Consider the following 24786-nt stretch of genomic DNA (forward strand, 5'->3'; position numbering starts at 1 on the left):
CGACCACCACCAGCAGGCAAGGTGGGTTAAGTGTCTTGCCCAAGGACACAAGAGCAGCATTCTCTGTCCGGAGCCGGGATCGAACCTGCAACCTTCTGATTACTGGACAACCGATTACTGGTCACAATATAAACATATGTGGCAATATATGTATAATTGTCATATTTCTGTTAACATAAAAGAACCTATGTGTGGGAGAGTACCTGGTCTTCTCCTATATAACTAGTGAGGTGTATAAAAATACACTCACATGGAGGACGGTGAAGCTAAAATGGAAAGAGCACAGTTATAAAAGTTTAATGTGTAAGAAAGCTTTCTCTCTTATCCCTTTTCTAACTGGACACTGGATCACATTTTCCAACATTCATCCACGTCTTCCTTCAGTTTCACCTTCTTGCAGAAAAGCTTTCCATCCCACCCCCCACCACCCTGTGTGCAGGGTCCAACAGACAGTGAGTGTTGTGCTAAAGAGGAACATGCTCAATTACTCATGCTGTCAGAAGATGTGGCCAGCTCTCCACGTGCTCTGAAGTGCTTGAAACAGGATGTTGAGAGAAGGGCGCAAGCAAGAGAACTAAGCAGCCACAATGCCACTTAATCACTGAAACTGAGCACAACAAGAACTGATGGCTAGGAGCAGTAGCTCCTTAATCTCCTTATAAAGTGAAATACTTATTACACAGAGAAGAGTGAGCTTGAAAATCAAATTGGACCTCCCAAAAAAGCTAAATCCTGTTTTTTTCCTCTTTAAAAGTGAATATAGATCATGAGGGGGAGGTGTCAGAGTGTTTTCATGCAACAATAACAGATAGAAGAGGGAGGGTATGACAGCAAATTAATTTTCATTGTTAATGGCTGCTCTAATTGTGTTCGCTTGAACAACCGTGACGCCACTGTGGCCTTTTTAATAGGTCCAGAACACAGCCGGTCTCCGAGGGGACGTAGATTAGTGGGAGTGTTGGAGCAGCGCAGACACTTGTTCATGCAGATAAAGGTCGTATATTCTGCTTGCCGCTGAGAAAACACTCGAATCAGCTGTGTTACACCAATGCTGCTGTGAGCTCACATGTTTGCTGAACATTCGCAGTAGAGATAATAAAATCTGCCCACAATCCACTGAGTGTTAGCTCTGTGACATCTGTAGACGTAGCAATCGCTCCATTCAGGGTAAATGTAAAGTCATGTGATCTAATTGTGGGAGACAGAATTTTCAGGTCAAGATCAAAGATAAATACAAAAGGCACTTTTCAAATATCGATTCTGCAAAACAAGCGACCCAAACCAACTGAACCCTTTGCGTAACACCTTTGATGCCAAAAGCCAATCACGTTTGGCTGAACTTCTTCATTATTTCCGATAGAAGTCAGAATTCATGGGTCCAGGAATTAAAGCCATTTGTCCAGATCCTGAGAGTAGTGCAGCACCAGACCATCACACTTCCACCACCATGTTTGACAGCTGTTATGATGCTTTTTCTCTAAAATGCAGCATTAGTTTTACACCAGATGAGAAGGAACCAACTATTTTCACAGAACTCTTTGGGATCAAGTGGGGTTTTGGTAAAAGTGAGACGGGCCTGTGTGCTTGTTTGGTCACCACATGGTTTGGATTTAAAATTCTCCCATGGGTGATTTTTTTGCACAATCTCTTTCTGATTGTTGAATCATGACCTTGGCCTTAACCATGATGAAATAAGCACTTCAGGGCTTTAGATGTTCTCCAGGGTTCTTCTGTTATTGAATTCCTGTGATGTTTTTAGTCATAAAGATACTTGAGAAATGAACAAAGGAGGTGCTGTTGGACAGCGAAGTGGACAGAACTGACCCTCTCCAGCTTGCTTATAAGTTAAAGAGGGGAGTTGGTGATTCTCGTATGTTTGGTGCTGTGAGACTGTAGCAATGAGGTTGTTGTATTTTTTTAGTTTAATGGATGAATGTAAATCAGAGAGACTAGGCAGTTTTGACTTACTTGCTGTTATCACTCTCTAGTGTCCGTTATTAGCACCAAAAGCTAAATTTATCTCCTCACTGCATTCCCCTTTTTAACACCAGAAAGCTGACATGTCGCCCCAGCCTTCATTGGTGTCTACAGGATACACAAAATCAAATGAATCAGCTGTGTTCATGAGCTACATAAAACATGCGTGCCGGAAGCAGACTGCAGCGCCAGGTATGTCAGCTCCATTTTTTTTTTCTAAGTCCAACAGACCAGACCGGCACTCTGAAGTTGCAAATGCGGTATTCTGGCCACAGAGGGTGGTGAGGGTCTGAGCGACGTTTCATTAACCTTGTAATGGGTAATTTTAGCACGTACACGCTCAAGACAATGGTTGAAAATATGAAAAATTTGCTAAGTATCCCTTTCAAAAGTCTGATTTTTTTTACTCTGGTTCTCTTTTATGAATGTCTGATATTCAGTCTGAGGCAGCAAACTGGTTAAATGTACAGTGTGCGCACAAACTAGCAGCCTCCTTCATCCAGGCTCACAGCTCACTAAACAAACAATTTTTCCTGTTTGTTTAGTTGCTCTTAATGAAATTCCAAATTAGCAATCATCACAGCATTAGTGTTGCAATATTCTTCCTGCAAAGTTTTTCTCCTCTGTCGCTTCAGCGCTGCTGGCTCTTCATTTTGTGTGTTGACGGATTCATGTATGAGTAAAGGTGATCTAGAACCTGCTTAATCAGCCACAGCATTTAATTAGTGGGTTTTATCTACGATGCGCGGGAGTGGATAGGAGGCCGTGAGGATGACACGCACACGTACGGTAGGTGATGCACAGGCGCAATCATAGCTTCCATTTATTCTCACTTTGGTCAGCCTTGAGGAAATCTGAGTCACATATTGCACCAAATACGGGACGAAAAGTTTCACTGGGAGAATTTTATCACTGAAAGCTGTTTTATTCATCTCGATCATCTCTCTCTCTCTCTGCTTTGATCTTTCTCTCTGTTAGTTCTCTGAGCTCAGAATCACCTCCATTATCTTTCTCCTCAGAGATGTTTGCAGGTATTATAAATGTATTTATTTATTTGGCATGACCCTCTGTGAAACAGTTCTTGACTTTCCTTCACCACCCAGACACGCTCATGGTGTGCTGATTATTGTTCCAGTGTTCTGGATTATGCAAACACATCCTCTACAAGATACTTTTCTTCTCCATGGATCTGAATCAGAAGATCAGCACGACTGAAAACCCTCGAGTTTCATCGACACGCACCAAACTCCAACTGTGTACTCAGTCTGATCGATGCCAACACAGGATTAAATGGAACTCACGTGACCTGCTTTCTGATCTTCGGCATCGCTCGGCTCAGCTGCTCTCATGGCCTGAACTCACTAATGCCACCTATAAAAATCTATAAGCTTTTATAAACTCTTCCACAAGCTCAGTATGAGAGGGAGAGTTTAATTTGCACACAGTGCTTTCATTGGATTCTGCTTCATCTTCTCCATCTCAAATGTGTTTGTCAATGTGCTCTTCCTCCCATTTCTACTGCACCAGTAGAAAAGTGATCCATATGAAATACATTCATTTATCTCCAAGGCGAAAGTGTGATGAAAAGGATTACGGTGTGGAATATTTTACAGAATAATGTTTAGTTTCTCCTGTAAAATAAAATAAAAACTATGATGCTCCTGTTCTGAAATGCAGAAGTGAAAGCTTCGAGTCGGCATGGACTCTCGGTCCATCCTGAGCGGCTTAAGTTGCCTTTAGTAAGTGAAACTGAGAGAACTGGAGATGAACCAGTGAGCAAGGCCAATTTCCCAAGAGGAGAGCCACAAAGGAGGAGGAAAGAAAAACATTTTTAGGGTTTCATTGCCAGTGCAGGTCCGTCTTTACAGGGATTTACTGTGAGACTGGATCCCCAGAGGGAGCTTTTAACCCTTTAGGATGACAGTTCCAACTGTGGTTTGAGATGATCTCAGTGGGAAAGGTTAAGTCTAGGAGATAGCATCCTTATAAAGAAAAATCAGCTGCTCAGCTCTTTTCACAAACAGTTTTCCCTTCTCCGAAGGGTCTTACAGAGGAAGCTGTGTGGCTGTACACGGAGCTGTGTTTGACCTATTTAAAATGTCTTCCTCCAGTTCCCACATGTATGACTCACTCGGGTTTCATGCCCTTACTGTCTCATTTTCTTCTTTCAGGATTTGCGACACAAACTATCCAGTGACGCTGATTACAGAATCACCGCCACCTTTCTGTATGGGTGATTTTCTAAAAAGGACACTGATGATGTCACCACAGGAGGAAGGAAAGATTTTGTCTTGGTCATCTGCATAATGCCTTTAAAAATATCACAGACAGGGCAGGTCCAGTGCATTTTGTGTCCTCACTTTCCCCAGAGGCATGCAGATTAGTCGGTTTTACCTGTGGAGCTGCTTCAGTAATAAAAATCAAGACAATCTATTTTTTTGATTTCAGCAGGTTTGTGTATTTTGTTTCTTTCCATGGAACAGTGGAATACATCAGGCTAGAGTGAGACGGCGTGTGTATGAAGTCCAAGAAAGCCGATTGGACATGCAGTGCCTACACCGATCAGCTCTGCAGAGCATTGCAGCCTTAGGTGGAGAGCTTTGAACATTACTCAGAGCCTTGAAGTTAACCACACCTGACGTCCCCTTAGGTAGGATCGTGTGTGTGCATATAGTTACTGTGTGGCTGTGTGATGATGAGATACCAAATTCAAACTAGATGGAGAGTGCTGATCAACAAGTTCCAATCAAGTTAAATATTTGAAATACAATATTTTTCACTCTTGTACATTAAGAGGATACAAGGGTTTTGTCTAAAAATCAACAACAAAGCTCAGCAGGAAGAAGTCCGGATCTTCCAGTTAACTTTGAAGCTTTTCACGTGAAAACCTCTGAGCTCACCGGGGTTTTTCTGGGGGTGTACGTTAGTCTTGTTAGTCAGTATGCTCAAGCAACTAAAGCACAGATTCCAGGCTGTGAATCAGAAGCACTATAATGATGAAACACTTTGCAGTTTACGCTGTGAAAGATGACTCACCAGCTGTTAGTGGTGGTAATAGACAGATTGGCTGCTCTTTACTAAATGAAATGGTGAATCTTTGGAATCCTTGCATTAAATAATGTTGTGTAATAAGCAAAAACACAATAGTCTTAGAAAGAACGGATAATGCTCAAAGCGTGTGGATTCTTCCTGATATAAGAGGTGAGGATACTCTTTGTTTTGGTAGTTTTGGCGTTGACATCCTCCTAGCATGCAACGTTCTGTGACAAAAAACAGTAAAAATGCTGAAAAACGCTGGCAGCGAAGGGCTGTACTGATCAGGAAATGGCTGGCAGTGAATGAGTTAATGTTACTTAGTGCATTCCATCCATCCATCCATTGTCTAAACCCGCTTTGCCCACGTAGGGTCGCCGGTGGGGGGTGGGGGGGTGGGTATCTCCAGCAGTCAATGGGGAATCGGGCGGGGTACAGCCTGGACAGAGGGCCGGTCCATCGCAGGGCAACACAGAGACACACAGGACAAACAATTATGCACACACACACTCACCTAAGGACAATTTAGACAGACCAATCACCCTAACAGTCATGTTTTTGGACTGTGGGAGGAAGCCGGAGTACCCGGAGAGAACCCACGCATGCACAGGGAGAACATGCAAACTCCATGCAGAAAGATCCCAGGCCGGGAAGTGAACCCAGGACCTTCTTGCTGCAAGGCAACAGCTCTAACCACTGCACCACTGTGCAGCCCTACTTAGTGCATTATTAAGCATTAATTAAGTATGAAAGAAAATAATAACAACTGCTCAATATAAATGTTAATATTATGTAATGCATCACTATGCAGATAAACAAACACACACACACACACACACACACACACCTTTGTCCTGACCTTAAGGACACCTAATAGTTAACAATATCAGAACATTGATAAAGGGATCCTTTGTTTATCAATGCTTGATAATGAACAGAGCAAAGTTAATAAAGGGGCACACCTTGTAGCATGTTAACATGATTTTTTACTGATGTTAAGGCTAGGTTTTGAGAAATAGGATCCAATGAGCTACTGTCATCTTTAAAATAACAACATTTCACTTAAATTCCATGTTGAAAGTTATTATGCTTTTGATCTCAATTCATTTTTTTCAATCCAGCAGAATACTCTGTAACTTCTCGGTAAACCAAAACACATTAAGGTGTCATACACTGGGGCCATGTGATCCGTATGTCACCCTCACCTCTGAAGAATACAAAAAGGACCAAATGACTCAGTAAATGTAACGATTTAGACAACACTCATGTAGGAAATAACCACCGGACCAATTTCATGTTTTTAGTCATAGACCCAAAATCACAAATGTCTTATTATCTTTTTTTATTGGAATGAAGTGAGGTCACCTCATGGTCAAGTTTTAAAAAGAAGCTAAGATTGTTGATACTGATGTGTGTTTTATTTTAAAATGTAGAATAATGTGTCTCACAAATACTTTTAAAATGATGTACAGGATTTATAGTGTAGAGCAACAAAGTAGGTGTTTAGTTTTAAACACGCATCCACCTTGTCTTCCCTGTTAAATACACATGAACACACACACACACACGCACGCACACACACATACACACACACATGATGGCATGCTGTGCAAAAACAAAGACCACTGTCTGCTGAGGGATTTTCAGGGCTAAGCTCTCAGGAGGTGAAATCTCAGCGACAGATGGGAAGCTGTTTTTCCAATACTGCATATTGTTTATGAGAACCGAGCAGGCATGCGACGGCACAGGCCATCCTGGATTTCAGCAACACGTCATTTAATCCAGAGCAAATATAAATAAACATTAATGTAAATAAAGCGTTCTATTCAATGTTTTGTTAATGTCCTAAAATTTAAAAAGAGACAGGTTAAGTTGCGTTGCTGGTAAACAGCTGTTTTCATTTCAACAAAGATTATTTTAAAATGATTAATACTGCACCGTCACAATTCTCACAGTTGGGTACAATGTTGAAAATTGTGAGAATTGATAAAACATCCTTTTTTTTATATGTTATCTGTTTCCACTGTAGGGCAGATCAGCACCAGGTAGCAACAGTAATGAAATTTCTCTTTGCAATCAGAAATATGTAACTCTGATTGCTCGCTATCTGCTGATGAACAGAAACAAGGAATTAAATCCTTTGCTTCCAGCCTCAAAGAGAAAGGTGACTCGCCGTGCAACTCGTGTAACACGACAACATTCCTAAACATAAATATTCAACGAAGGGATGCAAATGAGTGTGCAATGTTTACAAATCAAAGTGTCACTTGCAGAGGACGAGGATGTCTCTTAGAGTGAGCCGGTTTGATCCCAGTAGGGTTACAGTGGGGATCCATCTTTAGAGAAAGATACCAGCTGAATCCCATTTTGTCATTTTGATTGACTGACAATTACAGAAGCAGAGGTTGCTCGAGAGGATCGGTTTGCAGCTTCGCCAAAAGGAAAGTAGGGCAACATTTGGGCCCTTCAGTCGCACGAGGTTTTGCTGTGCAGTTATTCTGTCCGTGCTGTGCTTTTGCTTTTTCCTTTTATTTATTTATTTATTTATTTATTTATTTATTTATTTATTTCATCCATCCAGTTATTTGGCCTGCCTTTCATTCTGCCATCCAGTTGCTTTTATTAATGTGTAACTTTAAACTCAGTAAATCAAACAGCAGAGTGAACCCTTGCACACAAATCAAATATAATTTGTGGCTTTATTGGTGCTTATGAGGGAGTTGCTTCTGGCTTCATTGGGATCCGACATAAAGATCTACTTGAGATGTAAATGTGGCAAGGTGGAGAGATGAGAGCCCGGGCGGGATTCGATCCCCAGACCCCCGGGTGAGAGTCATACGCTCTAACCAGTCAGCCAAAGGGACATCCCCTTGGCCAAGTAGCCAGGGCGCATGATCAATCGGGACACTGTGACAGGACGCTCACACTGTCACATTACCAAGAAAATCGAGAAAGGTTGTGTATTCTTTGGGCTGTAAGTCAATTTTGCACACACAGAACTGGACTATTTGTTTCTATCTTTGTTCACACTTCTCAGATGTGCTTGTTCTGTTTGATGTACATGTGCACACACTGCACAGATGCTGAGTGTGTAGCTTTGTTAATTTACACCATAGTTCCTTTTACATGCACGTGATGCCTTGAGGTGTAAATCAGGGTTACATCACGGCACAAAAACAATGTTCTTAATGGATTTTGCACAAAGGGAATATAATTAAAGATAGAAAGGTTTATATTTTTGTTGATTTTATAGTTTTATGGTGACGGTGACACAGGAGTTAAGTGCTCGCCCCATAATCTGAAGGTTGCAGGTTCGAGCCCTGCTCAGTTTGTCGCTGTCATTGTGTCCTTGGGCAAGACACTTAACCCCCCCTTGCCTGCTGGTGGTGGTCGGAGGGACCAGTGGCGCCATGCTCAGCAGACTCGCCTCTGTCAGCGCGCCCCAGGGCAGCTGTGGCTACATCGTAGCTCATCCCCACCAGCGTATGAATGTGTGTGTGAATGGATGAATAACTGATTGTGTTGTAAAGCACTTTGAGGGGTTTCAGGACTCTGGAAGGCTCTATAACAAATACAGACCATTTTACTTGGTTAAGTGTTTGTGCTTTGAGACCTTTCTACATTAGATCCAGCCAACATTTTAGACAAAGAAGGATCCAATGAGCCAAAATCTCCCAAATGATCCCAGAAATCTTACAATGACGTGATTTGTAAGCTCTTTTAACATCCCATTGCAGAAATAAACACAATGCCAAATACATGAGCACACACAGAGGTGTTGCAGACAGCTGGGACTATCTTCTGCCTCGCTCAGCTTGTGCATGAAAGCAGCTAATAGTCTAGCAGTGAGTCAGGAATCACCCAACAGTTTCATCCCCAGAGAAATGAAGCAATTTAAAAGCACTGTGCACCAAATGTAATATTCATGATTCCAGCAGCAGCCACAACGGTCAGAACCGAGAACACGCAGTTCCTGTTTGGACCGAGGGGAGGGGAACAGAGTAAAGAGCAGGGGCCTGAAGGACCCTGAGTTCATCTCAGGAAGGTCATTTAAACTACTTGAATCCATCATCCATCTGTTTTCTAAATCCCAGCCACTGTTGTCTTTGGGGTTACAAACAAACTGCTTGGCAGCATCTCTCCAGAGACACAAATCTATCATCATGATTTATGAAATCTAACTAAACGATGTTGAGCTGCACAGATTACTTCTTGATGTGTCTGAAAATGTATTATATTCACCCCTGAACCTTCTGTAATTGAACCTGAGTAAGTAAAGGTAAATTTAATCCATTTTTGTTTGATTTTAGCTCGCCCTGCTCCTGTATTTGCTGGGTTGGTGTTATTTTTGCTCTTTCCACCTGGCCTTCGCCGACTGCCGTTTTCTCACTCCTTATCTCTCCCCTCTGTGTTTATTCCACCCAGGTTTCGTTGCGCTTTTCCAGATTATTTTATGTCATTGTGTCCGTTTGTTCCTGCTTTGCTCGGCTCAGCAGGCTAACTTATTTTTGGCCCCACCATCTGGTATGAATAATAATCATCCAGTGAGTGCAAGGCTACATTTAGTCTTTACCTGCCTGCCTCCTGCTTACTGGTTTTTCTTTTTAATAAATTGTATGCATATTCATGTAATAGAATTAAAATATTTTAGGATCTGCTGAATGTTGAACTTATCTCAAACTTAGTTACTGATTTTAGTCATTTTCTCTAAAAGTGTGAAGAACTGATATATCTGCACAGTTCTGAACAAGGAGTTGAACTATTTCTAATACATTCATTCAAAAATGTTGCATTTCTCTCCCAAAAATAAACAAATAACAAAAATTTGGAGATCTGCTGCACATAAAAACAAGCTTCCAGTAAGCAAATGGAAGGTTTAAATGCGTGTTAATGGTTAGTTGGTGAAATCTCTCTTAGCAAAGCTCCAGGTTCATTGATCTGGGAGCATTTCTGCAGACATTGCACCTTTCAGGAGGCTTTCTGTAAAGTATGTTGCAGAGTACATCCTTTGATGTAAACCACTCCATGCAGAAAATATCAGAAGAGATTACATACATCTTACAAGAGCAGAAGGAAAGAAAACAAGGGGGCAGCAGGTGCAATGTACAAAATAAATGAATAAATAAACATGCAGACTGCCAGGTGGCACGTGCCATGTTAGCATTAGTATACATATCAATGTTTTATGTTAACAAATCTGCATCCAAGGGAAATTCCACCTCCAGTGACAGGATGTGTCACCTTTCAGATGCTCATGTCTCGACCTCCTCTAGCCTGGCAAGCCAAACTAAATGAATGTATTATTTAGTCTGGCAACACTCCACTGACGGCTCTCGGTTGTGGGGCGGGTTCTACCGTTGTCTTTCAAATGATCTCCGCATTCCACTGGACAATGAATGTGACATACTCATGTTTCATTCTGTTGCTTCATCCCACCCACCAGGCACATAGAGTGCCCTGATTGGCCCACAAAGCAGATAAAGCTCTGTGATTTGTTCACTAAGCAGATAGAGCACTATGATTGGCCCACCATTATGCACCAGTCACAGCTCTTTATGTGTTTGAAACCCCTCTAGAGAGCTGTGATTGGCCAGCCAGAGTCCTGGTAGGAGCTGCGGAGGTTCCAATGGAGCGTGCCTAGACCATTCTTTGCAAAGCAAGAATTTGGTCTAGTTCACTAGGCTAGACCTCCTCTACAGTGATTTTCACTTGAACACTTGACCCCACTTTCATGCAGAGATTTGAACACTTGGCAGCTATACTAAACAGGAAAGGGCCAAGGGCTCTGACCCAGCCAGGACAAGGGTTAAAAGATGTTTGGTGCTGAATACTAAAAACAAGACGTCATGTAAAACAGATGAAAATAAGAACATTTGAGATATAAAAACAAGGAAGAGCATTGAGATTTGTGGATGAACTAGAACTTGTGGGCAAAGACCAAGAAGTTGTAAACTGAGAAAATGAGTTTTGTGTCATCAAATAAGGACCAGAGAGAAACGGGGAGGAAAGATGACTACACAGGACTGCTGAAGGCTTCTTTTAGATTAAACAGACCCTTTGAGAATCCTTTGTTGCTTTAATAACACAGCTGCAACAGCCTCGACTCTGCATTTCAGGAGGTTAGGCTCATGAGTTAGCGAGTTCTAAACAGCATCCTCCATTTGATGCATGAGGCATGCTTGATTTGCATTCTTTGAATTACACCACCAGAGATGAGGCAAGTGTGATGGCAGCAAAGAAGTATTTAAGTTTTCTATTTCAGCTTTGGAAATGGAATTTCCGTTTGATTTAAACACATAAAAACATTGTTTGAACGGAAAAGCACTGGTTAAGATGACAATCCATTAAAACCAAATATTCAGGGGTAAGAAGATTATTTGTGTTTTCTTTTATTTATTTGTTTTACTCACTGGCAACATTTATTTCATTTCCAGTCTTTCTTAATAAAAATTAAATCCTTTAATGAGCAGTAAATTTAACTGAAGCTCTAGGTGCAGTAACTCCTCCCTAGAAGTTATAGAGTCGTCATGGAGTAACGTACAGCAGCACCGGATTAATGAGTTCACTCTGCCACCCTCCCACAAAAGATATGCACCACTTTCTTCTTGCAGCAATTGTGCACCTTGTCAACCCAGGATCAATCCTGTAAGTGGAAAATAAAATGCTTTTCATGTCTTCTGGATTTCATGTATCACTGCTTTTGCATTAGGGCTGAGAACATTCATGCTTCCTTGAGCCATTTCACACACTTCATCTCTCTGCATCGTTGTTCTTTACTCTGCAAAATTGTCAGGTTGCATGTTTAGCAAATGGACGCATCTAGCAAATATCCCCTCCCGCATTTACTTTGTCCCAGACTTTGCTGTTGAGAGGATCCATTATAAGAGTGCAGTGAGTCCTCTTTGGTTTTTCCTTGTGTGCATGCTAATGTAGACATTTTCTGACCCTCGTTGAGAGGGACCTATAACTTAATATCACAATATATCAGTCTGGATTAACAGAGACAATGCAAATGCAGCCAAGTGGAGCAGATGGGGCTCAGCGAACAGTGTGTGTGTGTGTGTGTGTGTGTGTGTGTGTGTGTGTGTGTGTGTGTGTGTGTGTGTGTGTGTGTGTGTGTGTGTGTGTGTGTGTGTGTGTGTGTGTGTGTGTGTGTGTGTGTGTGTGTGTGTGTGTGTGTGTGTGTGTGTGTGTGGCAAAAGAGATTCATGTGACCTTGATGGAGGCAAAGCACATCCAGCACCACGGACAGTTCCAAGGCTCTGAATGAACAGCACTAAACGTTCATGTTGAAGGGAAGTAGGTATAATAATACTATGGCTGCTTGGTCATGTGAAAATGACATCATCGTTATTGTAGTGGATACTGAAATCAGGAATAATTAACATGTACATTATTCGAGTAGTAAAACGCCATCCAGGAATGTAGGTAATGGTAAGCAGAAGCAGAGCTGTGTTGTGATCATTTGAAATATGACATCATAAGTGATGAAGCCAAAATCATCTTAATATTACCAGAAAAAATAACCAAACACATATCAACATTCAATGTATTATGTAAGCAACAAATACTTTTTATTTTCTTTATAATTAGTCGTTTGGCAAAAACAAAGAACAAACAAGACATGGACTGCTATAAAAGCAGAGCAAAGCTGCTACAGGGACCCAGACATCCAAGCAGGGAGGGACTGATCACTTTAAAAACATGTTTTTGTCATGAAGTTTGGGTATTTTGGACTGGTGATTGTTTCTTTGTTGTTGTTTTATGTCATTGCTGGTTTATTATTTTCCATTTGTTTATTTAGTCATAGGTTCCGCCCCTTTTTAGTTAACATACTTTGTGTTTTATGTCTCTGTTTAGGTTTATTCTTCATTTCCTCTCAATGTCCCAGTCACCAGTCATGCACCTGTTTCTTACTGGGTCACCTGTCCCTGTTTTACAATCACAGTCTTCAAATATCCGTGTTTTACTCACCTAAAGTCTCATTAGTCACCACCCACTGGTGATTTTCTTTCCCCTGCGTTTGACCCATCCCCTGGGGGAGCAGTGAGCTGCAGACATGGCTGTGCTTGGGAACTATTTGCTGGTTTAACCCCCAACTGACCCTCTTAATGCTGAGTGTCAAGCAAGGAGGCATTGGGTCCCATTTTCAAAATCTTTGTTTCCGAGAAATATGGATGCATTTTCTTTGCATCACAGCTTTGTGTCAATTTAGACTTGAATGTGAGACTAATTACACATCAACTCTGAATTTCTTTTAAGATGATTTTTCCTTCGGTTGCCCCAAGTTTATTGTGTAGCATTTCTCAGTATCTGATTTGAAAAAAGTTGTCACAACCTGTAGGATCAAACTTCAAACATGCTTCGAGGTGTTTTGCTTGTTTAAATATGTTTGTTTACACTGGAAGCGCCATGTCTGTCTCCTGGCACCTATCTGCTTCAGCCAAACCCCTAAAAACCAAAGTGTTTTAATACAATATTCAGCTCAGGGGGCAAACACTCCGAGATCCTCTCTGATGGGCCAACGTACAAAAGAAAATGCTTCAGGCAAATAAATTCAGGTTTTTGTTTAGGTAATGAGTAAAAGAGAGTCACACTGAATTATCAAAATTAATAGTTCAACAAATAAAGGCATAATATAAAATGTAGAGTGTAGAAAAGATTAGATTTAACCTCATGGGACCCAAATTTGTATTTGGCGTCATTTAAAAGGGGAAAAAAAACAATTCTATCTATTACAAATTAGTCGGTTCTCATATATGTGAACAAAATATTATTTAGAGAAAATGAAAAAGATTTTTTAAACCTAAAATCAATAATGCATTGTGTTTAAATAACAAAAAATGGTCTAAGTTGAAGATAATAAAATATTATAGAGGCCAATGTCCTCATATGCAGACGTGGGGTCTCGGTAGATTAAGGAAATTATGTTGAAGAATGTCTAGAAATGTTTAACTGAGCTCTAGATGTTATCTCTTCTCCCATGTGAGATGAGCTTAGTAAATAATTAATAAAATCCACACTTGCACCCTGACTTGGTGCTGACTTGGTCTGGAACACACATGCCAGATGACCCTTGAGGGCATCTTGTGTATTTAACCAAATTAATATTCTAACAGCATTTTTCTGCAGAGCTAGGCTTCACTGAGGTCACATGTGTTTTTTTCTCTTGTTTAACAGGCATATAAAAATCACCTGTTTGTCCCTCCTTTATGCTATAAAACATAGAATATTTGTTCCAAAGGTCCCTCATAATTTGCTGTGGACGTCTCGCTGAGAGAAATTTAAAAAGCACACAACATGGGAGCTACTCACTCTGCTTTCCTGGCGAGCCCCACCGAGCGGCAGAGGGTGGAGGGGGTCTGCGGAACGAGAGACTTGCAGCAGGCGCTCCTCTTGTCCTCCTCAGCGGGGTCCGAACCGGCTTGACTCACTTTAGGCGACTGTGGCGAGGTGGGCACGAGCTGCAGCTGCTGTGGGTGGTGAGAAGCCGGCGCAGGAGGAGTCTGGAGCTGCTGAGGCTGGGCCGCCTGACTGGAAACCTGCTGCTGCTGCTGCTGAGGCGGCTGCTGCGCCTGCTGGCTGAGGTGAGCCGCAGCTTTGGTGCTGCTCCCCGGGTGCTGATGGAGGTGGGCCGGCGCTTGGGGACTGGCGCTACGGTGAGTTGGATGATGATGGTGGTGATGGTGGAGATGTTGGGAGGGCTGCTGGACGTAGAGATGCGGGTCCCGCAGCTGTCGGTTCTCCCCGATCAGATCCTCCACTTTCCGCTCGAGCTCGTCGATGCGTTGGCGCTGCGTCTGGATCAGACTCTGCTGGTTCTGGACGATGGTGGTCAGCTCCTTCAGGTAGAGAACGGCTTTCATTGGATTATCCAGCAGGCTCTCCATCACTAAGAGTAGACTAGCTGTGGCCGTATGCCCAGTGATGACGGCTTCCTCTTCAGCTGCTTCTGGCGCTGTGGTTCGGCCTTCTGGACTGTGTGTATCGGGGTGGTTTGGCAGCAGTCTGACGCCTCTACGCTCCTATGATGTAGGTAGTCTCTGCGCGCGCGCGTGTGTGTGTGCGCTTAACAAGGATGCCAGAAATGGTGCTGATGCAAGTGGAGGATGAGCATCAGCACAGTGCGTGGGCGGAGCTGTAGTGAAGTGACGTTTTCACGCAGCGAATACGCCAGCAAGAATCTCCTTTACACCGTTACCAGTTTGTTTTCGACCAATGTTCTTTGGAAACGATCCTTTAGCCTTATGTCATTTAAAAATGACAAACAGACTATTTGTTATGGTGTGTAGCTAATGTAAAAGACAGGAAATGGGCAAGAAATTTCAAATTCAAACAAGGAAACAAAGTGAATGTCTATAAAACGAAGAAGTTAGCAAAATTAACACAACACGTGTGGAAACCAAACCCCACAAGACAGAGTGCAGTGATAGGATCTGACTGTGGAAACTCAAGCGTTGACAAATGAAATGATTACTCGATGAGCAGGTGAGATGATGAGATCACATTGTGAAGAAGAAATTTAACTTTTAAAGAAAATGAAAAACAAACAAGCCTTGTTTAGCTGCAACAAATAATAGTGTAGATTAAACTTTAAAGGGTGCATCTCACACATTGTAAAATTAACACAGCAACAAAATTCCTGGACTGTTTTAAACACCTAACTAGATTTAAAATGTCCTCATGGCCAATTCAATTCAAGTTTAGTTATATAGCGCCAAATCAAGACAAGAGTCGTCTCAAGGCACTTCACATAATAAACATCCCAATTCAGGTCAGTTCATTAAGCCAATCAGAAAAAAAGTGTCCTATATAAGGAACCCAGCAAATTGCATCGAGTCACTGACTAGTGACTGACTAGTGTCAGTGACTTTACAGCAATCTCATACCAAGCAAGCATACAGCGACAGTGGAGAGGAAAACTCCCTTTTAACAGGAAGAAACCTCCAGAGGATCCTGGCTCAGTATAAGCAGCCATCCACCATGACCCACTGGGGATCAAGAAGACAGAGCAGACACACACAAACACACACACACACACACACACACACACACACACACACACACACACACACACACACACACACACACACACACCAAGTAATGTTTCTATGATTACATATTGATTTCTTAGAAAATATTCTATTTGGTGAGAGATAAACTTTATTGTATTTATCCTAGTGAATCTATAATTAAACGGGTAAACTAACTGTAAGAATCCCAAGATTCTCTACAAAACACTGAACTCTGTTCTGGTGTATCAGGAGCCTGGCTTCATGTTTCCTACAGCTGCTGGAAACTGAAGATTTTTACAAATTCTTTGTTCATCAAGTATCAGGCATTCGAGCAGCTATTTCTGGTAACTTTATTGACCCTGTTCCAGTTCCTCCATCACCACCCACCCTGAGCTCCCTCAATACTGTTTCTTGTTCTGAGCTGAGTAAGCTAATTGCGAGGCAGAAGCCATCTGGCTCTCCACTTGAGGTTCTGCCGCCTCGCCTCTGGTAGGCTGCCTTTCCGTGTCTTGGACCAACACTTGGTCAGATTATCAATGGGAGCCTCAGCACAGGTGTGGTCCCAGCTGCCCTGAAAGCAGCAGTTGTTCGGCCGACCCTGAAGAAACCTGGTGTTGATGTCTCTGTGGCAGAAAATTACAGGCCTATCTCTACCCTGCCCTTTACATCAAAACTGCTTGAGAAAGTTGTTTATCAGAAGCTGGTCTCACATTTAGCTGACTCTGATCTGTTTGAGGTTTTCCATTCAGGGTTCAGGTCTGGCCATAGCACAGAGTCGGCTCTCTTGAGGGTCCTAAATGACATCTATCTATCACTAGATCAGGGTACATCTGTGGTGCTTTTGTTGTTAGACCTGACAGCAGCCTTCGACACAGTTGACCACGCGATTCTACTCGGTCGCTTGGAACGATGGGTTGGGATCAAAGGGTCTGCTCTGGATTGGTTTAGATCGTATCTCCACAACAGGACATTCTGTGTTAAACTGGGTGATGTTTTTTCTTCTTGGGAGGGGCTCCGCTGGGGAGGCCCGCAGGGATCGATCCTTTGTCCTCCTTTGTTTGCAATTTATCTGCTTCCTCTGGGGTCAGTCTTTTGTAAACATGGCCTATCATTCCATCTCTATGCTGACGATTGCTAGATTTACTCTCCATCAGTCAGGAGAAAGGTCACTCTATTCAGTCCTTTATGTCCTGTCTTAACGAGGTAAAGTCTTGGCTAATGGCCAACTATCTGCATCTGAATGAGGGAACGACAGAGCTCATTGGTTTTCACCCCAATAGCAGGGCTGCACAGGGAAATGCCAAAATGCCTGAAGTCCAGTGTCAAGTACCCACAGTCAGTGATGGTCTGGGGTGCCACGTCAGCTGCTGGTGTTGGTCCACTGTTTGATCAAGGGCAGGGTCATTGCAGCTAGCTATCAGGAGAGTTTGGAGCACGTCATGGTTCCATCTGCTGAAAAGCTTTATGGAGATGAAGATTTCATTATTCAGCACAGCCTGGCACCTGCTCACAGCGCCAAAACCACTGGTAAATGGTTTACTGACCATGGTATTACTGTGCTCAATTGGCCAACTCTCCTGACCTGAACCCCGTAGAGAATCTGTGGGATTTTGTGAAGAGAAAGTTGAGAGCTTCAAGAGCCAACACTCTGGATGAGCTTAAGGCCGCTATCAAAGCATCCTGGGCCTTCATAACACCTCAGCAGTGCCACAGGCTGATTGCCTCCATGCCACGCCACACTGAACCAGTCATTCCTGCGAAAGGATTCCCGACCAAGTATTGAGTGCATAACTGAACATACTTATTTTTAGGTTGACTTTTTTTGTATTAAAAACACTTTTCTTTTATTGGTCAGATGAAATATGCAAATTTTTTGAGATAGGAATTTTGGGTTTTCATGAGCTGTATGCCAACATCATCAATATTAGAAACAATAAAAGGCTTGAACTACTTCAGTTGTGTGTAATGAATCTAATATATATGAAAGTGTAATGTTTATCAGTACATTACAGAAAATAATGAACTTTATCACAATATGCTAAGTTTTTTTAGAAGGACGTGAAGATAACTAACTAAAGGCAAAAATAAAGCATAAGACTAGACAAAGGGAAATGGAACACAAAAATAGAAAGCATAACTACAACTGAACTAAAAAGGCTGGGAGAATTAACTAAACCATGAACAAGGAGTGACTAGGGATAAAACATGAACTAAATAAGAAATAAAGTAAAAACCTGAATGATAAATGAGGGGAGCGGAGACTAGGGAGATGGGGTATGGATGGGACAAGGACACCTAGGAGGGAGAAACAAGGAATGAACTGGAGATAAAGGACACAAGGTATGACAGGTGTCTCCTTTTTAGGGCTGGGGGTAAACGATTATTTTTAAAACGATTATTCTGACGATTATTTTATCGAATAGTCGACTATTCTAATGACTATTTATACAATTAATCTAATGATTATTTTTCTATTGCACAGTTAATAAAAACCAAAAAATCTCTAATAAATTCCTCCAAAAAATTGATCAATTGTTACTGTAAGAGAATAAACACTACAGGCCTCCCATTTTGTATAACAGTGCTTTTATTGTGTTGTGGTTGGTTATGTTCTGGTGACGCGTAGAACTTGGGAGTGCAGGCTGCTGCCTGAGAGGTGGTTGGAGACGGAGTGTCTCCATGCTGCTTTGTTTTGGTCACTTATGTGTGTGAGGCGAGTGGTGTTACGACTCTTCCTAGGGAGTTTGGCTCGTGTGCAAAAAGGAAGGGACAATAATGTGGGATTTAAAAGTTAAAATGATGATCAGGTTTATTTACATCTACAAAAAAAACAAATCTTTCCATCCACAGGTTGGGAGTAATAAAACTAATTCTGCCTGTGGGGAATTAAAACAAAAGTACAGATAACTAGGGATGTCCCGCTGGGCAAAGATTACTGGGTTTTGGACCAAAATAAGAATCTCCAAAGTTCCAAACTCTAAACTGGGCGGTTAAACCAAACTCAAGGTGATATTTTAAACTAAACCGAAAACCCACAACACTCTAAATGTAATAAAAGGGAGATTTTATTACATTTAGACATTTATTAATTTGTACCACAAATTATTATTTTTTATATGTGTTCAACATGTTTAAATATCGCTTGTTTAATTAACCAACATTTCTAGTGTACAGCGCCGTGTTTGGTTGTAATGCCTTGTGAATGCGCTTTATAAATAAAATTGGATTGGATTGAAAAAAGATCAACTCTAAACCAAAACGTAACAGCTTATCCAAACGCAAGAAGCTGTTAGCGAAGATGCTAACAGTAGCTTTACCAATGTTAAGTTCAAGTTGCCAAGTTTAAATAAACCAAAAACACCCAGCAGCAAACAGACCAGCACGGAGGAGAGACTGCTACCACCAAAACAGCTCTCCTCATGTCTGAAAGAAGCTCCTTTATGAAGGGAGAAACGCTCCAGGTGATTTTCTGCATCTGCTATAGAGACGAAGCAGCGCATCTGACCCCGGAAGTTGTTGTCCGTTGCCTGTGTTGTGCCATAAATCGACTCGCTGCCAAAAAATGATTAGCCACTAAAGAAAGGAAGGGGGAAAAAATCAAATCACTGGAGAATTGTTAATTTACATTTATACAACGTTTACATTCAATACAGGGCGCATTTTACATTGTTTATTTATTTTTTAGTATCAAGGCTGTAACATAAAGAAAGCCAGTTCTTACCACAAACCATCTTTCAATCGCAAATATTGCAAAAAGGATTAATATATCCTCATTGTGAACGTTTAAGAGAAATAGCAACACTTAAAACAACTTCCGAACTGGAAAAAACTAAGCTAATCATTTTTTGGCAGTGAGTCGATTTATGGCACAACACCGGGAAACGAAGGCGGGCAAAACAGGAAAGGAACCTAGTAGTGGACGGACGTTGTTCCGGGTCTTCGGTATTTGGCGGAGATGTTAGTGAAGGCGGAGAAGAGGGCGAACTAGAGGAAAAACAGGCAGATTCCTCCTCTATTTACAAACTCCTGGGGATGCAACAAGTGGGCGCGGTGCGTCGACTTCCGGATCTGACGTCGACGAATTTTTAGAATCGAGCCGTCGACGTAATCGAGGCTTCGCTACAGCCCTACTCCTTTTTAATTTTTAATTGATGCAAGTGTTTAACTTTTTTATAATTTAACACTTCATCAAACTTTTTCTAAGCAGTTCAGAAAACTTCTTAATGCCAAACCTCCACAAAAGTGGCTAAATATGAAGACCAGAGCCAGTGAGGGCAGCCAGAGCTCTCCTGCTGCTTTACAACCTGCATTAGTGAAAAAGGGGTTTGTCATGAGTCGGGGTGAGTACTCCCGTCGCACATTCCACCTTTGAGTTGTTTTTCAGGAGAGGGAGGCGCCCAGCTGCTTCTGGTTAGCAATCAACGGCACTGGCTTCTTAAGGAGTTGGAGAACACACCTCAACGCGGGATGATTACTACTACTCGGTATATTCCAGCCGTCTAGTGTTGCAGTGACTTTGTACCTCTTGTGTTTTTGGCTTATTATTCGCTGTGGATTTTTGTGTATACATCTTCTTCAGGATTTTTTTTGGAACATCTCTGGAGTAGAGCCTTCTCAGGATTCAGTGACTCATCAGGAAACTCACCTTTGCCACATAACAGTCTGGACTCAGCTTCCCGTGTTCTCCATCTCTCCAGTCGCCCCACTCCTCTGCTTCCCACAAGCTCCCTCTACTGGATTTACTCACCTTGACTCACCCAACTCTCGACCGGCCCCTCCCGATTTTTCCTCATCTCCTTCGCCCAGTAAGCCTTATCTCTGCACCTCCTCAGTTAAGACTTACTTCTCAGGACTCACCTTATTTTGCTCTCCCCCTCCTCAGACGCTGAGTATGGACTTTACTCATCCACTGGAAGCTCCAGTGCGCTTTTGGTTCCTGTCTACTAATAAATACCTTTTTTTGATCTTTATTTGTGAGTGTGTTGATTCTGCATGTCCTGGGTTAAACTCCTTCCCCAGATCATGTCAGAATCATCCCGCCAACCCGCTAACCCAGCAGACTCAACCCTCTCAGATCTTCTTCAGAGAGTGTCTCAACAGGAGCAGACATTACCACTGCTTATGGATCAGCTCAACGCTGCCCACAATCGTTACCAGCAGTTGGAGGCCCTAGTCCGGCAGATCCATGAGCGGGTTACGCAGCCGCTGCCACAGACTACAAGGTCGGAACCTCAAGCAGCCGCTCCTGTTGCTTCCGGACCGGGAGTTCCTGTCCCCACAGAGACTTCTCATTTTCGTCCAGCCATTTCTCCTCCCTCACAGACATTCAGCGGTGAGTTCGAAGAATGCCACAGCTTCCTGCTCCAGTGCCGGCTTGCGTTCGAACGCTCACCTGGAGCCTTTCCCACGGACTCAAGTAAGATTTCGTACGTTATTGGACTGCTACGTGGAAGAGCCCTACGGTGGGCGGAAGCTAAGAGCCATTGTGCTGCCTTTTTAGCAGGACCTTTTGATGAGTTTTTAGCGGACTTTACATTAACTTTTGGACAGACCGAGTCCGTTTCAGATATAGGAAAGAGACTCTGGAACCTGTCGCAGGGCCGACGATCGGTTGCAGACATGTCGGTAGAGTTCCGAACCCTGGCAGCTAGGACTTCGTGGAACGAGGAGGCGTTGATGGCTGCATTCACGGAGGCCCTCAGTGTTCGTGTACGGGATCAGCTGGCGCTGTGCCCCGAACCTCAGTCTCTCGAGGGGCTCATTCGCCTGGCCATCTCCATTGATAAACGTCACCAGGAGCTACGGCGCCCCGCCAGCAGTGCCCGTCCAGCTCCTATTCCTGACCGAAACCTGGGTGGTCTTCGCTCCTTTTCCGAGACCCCCACAGCTGATGAACCTATGCAGATGGGTCGCACTCGCCTTACCCCAGAGGAACGGGAACATCGTTTGAGGTCAGGTCTCTGTTTATATTGCGGGCAGACCGGACACTTAGCCAGAGCCTGTCCTGCTCTGGGAAAAGGGAGAGCCCATCAGTAAAGCCGGGGCTACTGGTGGGCGGAAATTCAGACTCTTTTAGCTCCCGTTGTTCAATTCCATGCACTGTGTGTTTTAATTCTGAACAATTTCAGTTAGAGGCTCTGGTGGACTCTGGTTGTGAGCAATCTATGTTGGATGTCGGTTTGGTAAAGAGGTGGAAAATACCTACCACCCGTTTGTCTTCTCCTCTCACGGTTTCGTCTCTGGATGATCGCAGTTTGTCCACCATCACTCACCAGACCATCCCACTGCAGATAAAGGTGTCAGGTAACCACACAGAACTTCTGGCATTTTTTGTATTTCCCTCTCCCCAGTCTCCAGTGGTTCTTGGCCATTCCTGGTTGAAACACCACAATCCCCAGCTGAACTGGAGAACCAGTCAGATTGAAGGATGGAGTCCTGAGTGTTCTCTAGCCTGCCTTCGCTCAGCTGCACCAACTCTCCAAAATTCCACAACCTCTCCTTCTGAGAAGATTGACCTCTCCAACGTTCCTCCGGCCTACCATGACCTCCGACAGGTATTCAGTAAGGACCGTGCTTCTTCTCTTCCCCCACACAGACCTTTTGATTGCTGCATTGAGTTGTTACCCGGAGCCCCACTTCCCTCCAGTCGACTATATCACCTTTCCAAACCTGAGAGGGAGAGCATGGAGAAATACATCCAGGAGTCTCTAGCAACCGGTCTTATCAGGCCGTCCACCTCACCATTGGGGGCAGGGTTCTTCTTTGTTCCAAAGAAGGAGGGGACTCTAAGGCCCTGTATTGATTACAGGGAATTGAACCAAATAACAGTAAAGAACAAATATCCTCTGCCTCTGTTAACCTCCACTTTTGAACCCATTCAGGACGCCACCATTTTTAGCCGCCTGGATCTCAGAAATGCGTACCACTTGGTACGAATCAGACAGGGTGATGAGTGGAAGACGGCATTTAAGACTCCGTTAGGACATTTTGAGTATCTGGTAATGCCTTTCGGCCTAACAAATGCTCCAGCTGTGTTTCAGTCTCTGGTGAACTCTGTTTTAGGAGATATGTTGAATAAGTACGTGACTGTCTACTTGGATGACATTTTGATTTTTTCAAAGACTCTGGAACAACACGTCTTGCATGTGCGTTCTGTGTTGCAACGACTCCTGGAGAATCGGCTTTATGTGAAGGCCGAGAAATGTGTTTTTCATGTCTCTACTGTTAAGTTTTTAGGATTTGTGATCGAAAGTGGAAGACTGAGGGCTGACCCTGAGAAGGTCCAGGCGGTCACAGAGTGGCCTACCCCCTCGTCACGTAAACAGCTTCAGAGATTCCTGGGTTTTGCCAATTTCTACAGAAGATTCATCAGAAATTTCAGTCAGACTGCCATACCTTTAACCAACCTCACATCCACTAACCGCCCTTTTGTTTGGTCCACAGAGGCTGAAGCAGCCTTTCAGAAGCTGAAAAGACTATTCACAAATGCTCCAGTGCTCCATCGCCCAGACCCCCAACTCCAGTTTACACTCGAGGTGGATGCCTCAGACACCGGAGTCGGCGCCGTGTTGTCACAGGTATCACCGCTCGACCATCGCCTTCACCCTTGTGCTTTTTTTTCTCGCCGTCTCACCCCAACAGAGAGCCGATATGACGTGGGTGACAGAGAGCTCTTGGCGGTGAAACTCGCCATTGAGGAGTGGAGGCACTGGCTCGAGGGAGCTGAGATTCCCTTCATCATCTGGACTGATCACAAGAATTTGGTCTACCTCAGAGAGGCCAAGAGACTAAACCCACGACAATACAGGTGGTCCCTTTTCTTCTCTCGTTTCAACTTTCAGATTTCATACCGACCCGGATCCAAGAACGTAAAACCAGATGCTCTCTCGAGACAATATGCTTCTGACCAGGAGACTGAGCTCTCCACCATCCTACCCCCGGCGTGTGTTGTGGGAGGTGTGACGTGGGAGATACGTGACCAGGTACTGGAGGCACAGAGAACTGACCCTGATCCAGGTAAGGGACCTCCAGACAGGCTCTGGGTTCCGCAGGCTGTGAGAAGCAAGGTCATTCACTGGGCTCATACTGGCAAATTTTCACTTCACCCCGGAGTAGGACGTACTATTGCACTCATCAGACGCACATTCTGGTGGCCGGCCATGTACCGAGATGTCAAGGATTATGTTTCAGGTTGCCACATCTGTGCTCAGCAGAAGGGTGATCACCGTGCACCTGCTGGACTGTTGAACCCTCTGCCGACCCCCTCTCGACCATGGTCTCATGTGGCTCTGGATTTTGTGTGTGGTTTACCGAATTCTCAGGGATTTAACACCATACTCACCATTGTGGACAGATTCTCCAAAGCATGCCATCTCATTCCTTTGAAAACTCTTCCATCTTCTACTGTTACAGCCAAACTGCTCATCAGACATGTTTTCCGGTTGCATGGTATCCCGGAGGAAATCTTGTCCGATCGTGGTCCCCAGTTCATATCCAGAGTCTGGAGGGAGTTTGCAGAGGCTCTGGGGGCCCGAGTCGCCCTTACCTCTGGACACCATCCCCAGACCAATGGTCAATGTGAGCGTATGAACCAAGAACTCGGTGCTATGTTACGCTGTGTATGTTCTGCTCACCCGTCATCATGGAGTTCGCACCTCCCCTGGATCGAATACGCCCACAATTCTCACGTCTCTACGGCAACAGGTCAGTCACCTTTTGAATCCTCCTTGGGTTATCAACCTTCCCTGTTCCCTCCACAGTC

General features: G+C 43.5%; 1 protein-coding gene across 3 annotated transcripts in view; it reads right to left on the reverse strand.

Annotated features, from left to right (window-relative positions):
- Positions 1 to 14900, reverse strand: part of iqsec3a (IQ motif and Sec7 domain ArfGEF 3a) — a 109739-nt gene extending 94839 nt beyond the window's left edge. For 2 of the 3 annotated variants that reach the window (XM_015959412.3, XM_015959422.3), the window contains exon 1: positions 14326 to 14900. In XM_015959412.3, the coding sequence (XP_015814898.3) occupies positions 14326 to 14900 (575 nt within the window). The remainder of the gene's footprint in view (positions 1 to 14325) is intronic. The other variant, XM_054739727.2, reaches the window with a different exon arrangement.
- Between the last annotated feature and the right edge of the window lie 9886 nt (positions 14901 to 24786).

This window comes from Nothobranchius furzeri, chromosome 1 (genome assembly GCF_043380555.1).
Source record: "Nothobranchius furzeri strain GRZ-AD chromosome 1, NfurGRZ-RIMD1, whole genome shotgun sequence".
Classification (NCBI taxonomy): domain Eukaryota; kingdom Metazoa; phylum Chordata; class Actinopteri; order Cyprinodontiformes; family Nothobranchiidae; genus Nothobranchius; species Nothobranchius furzeri.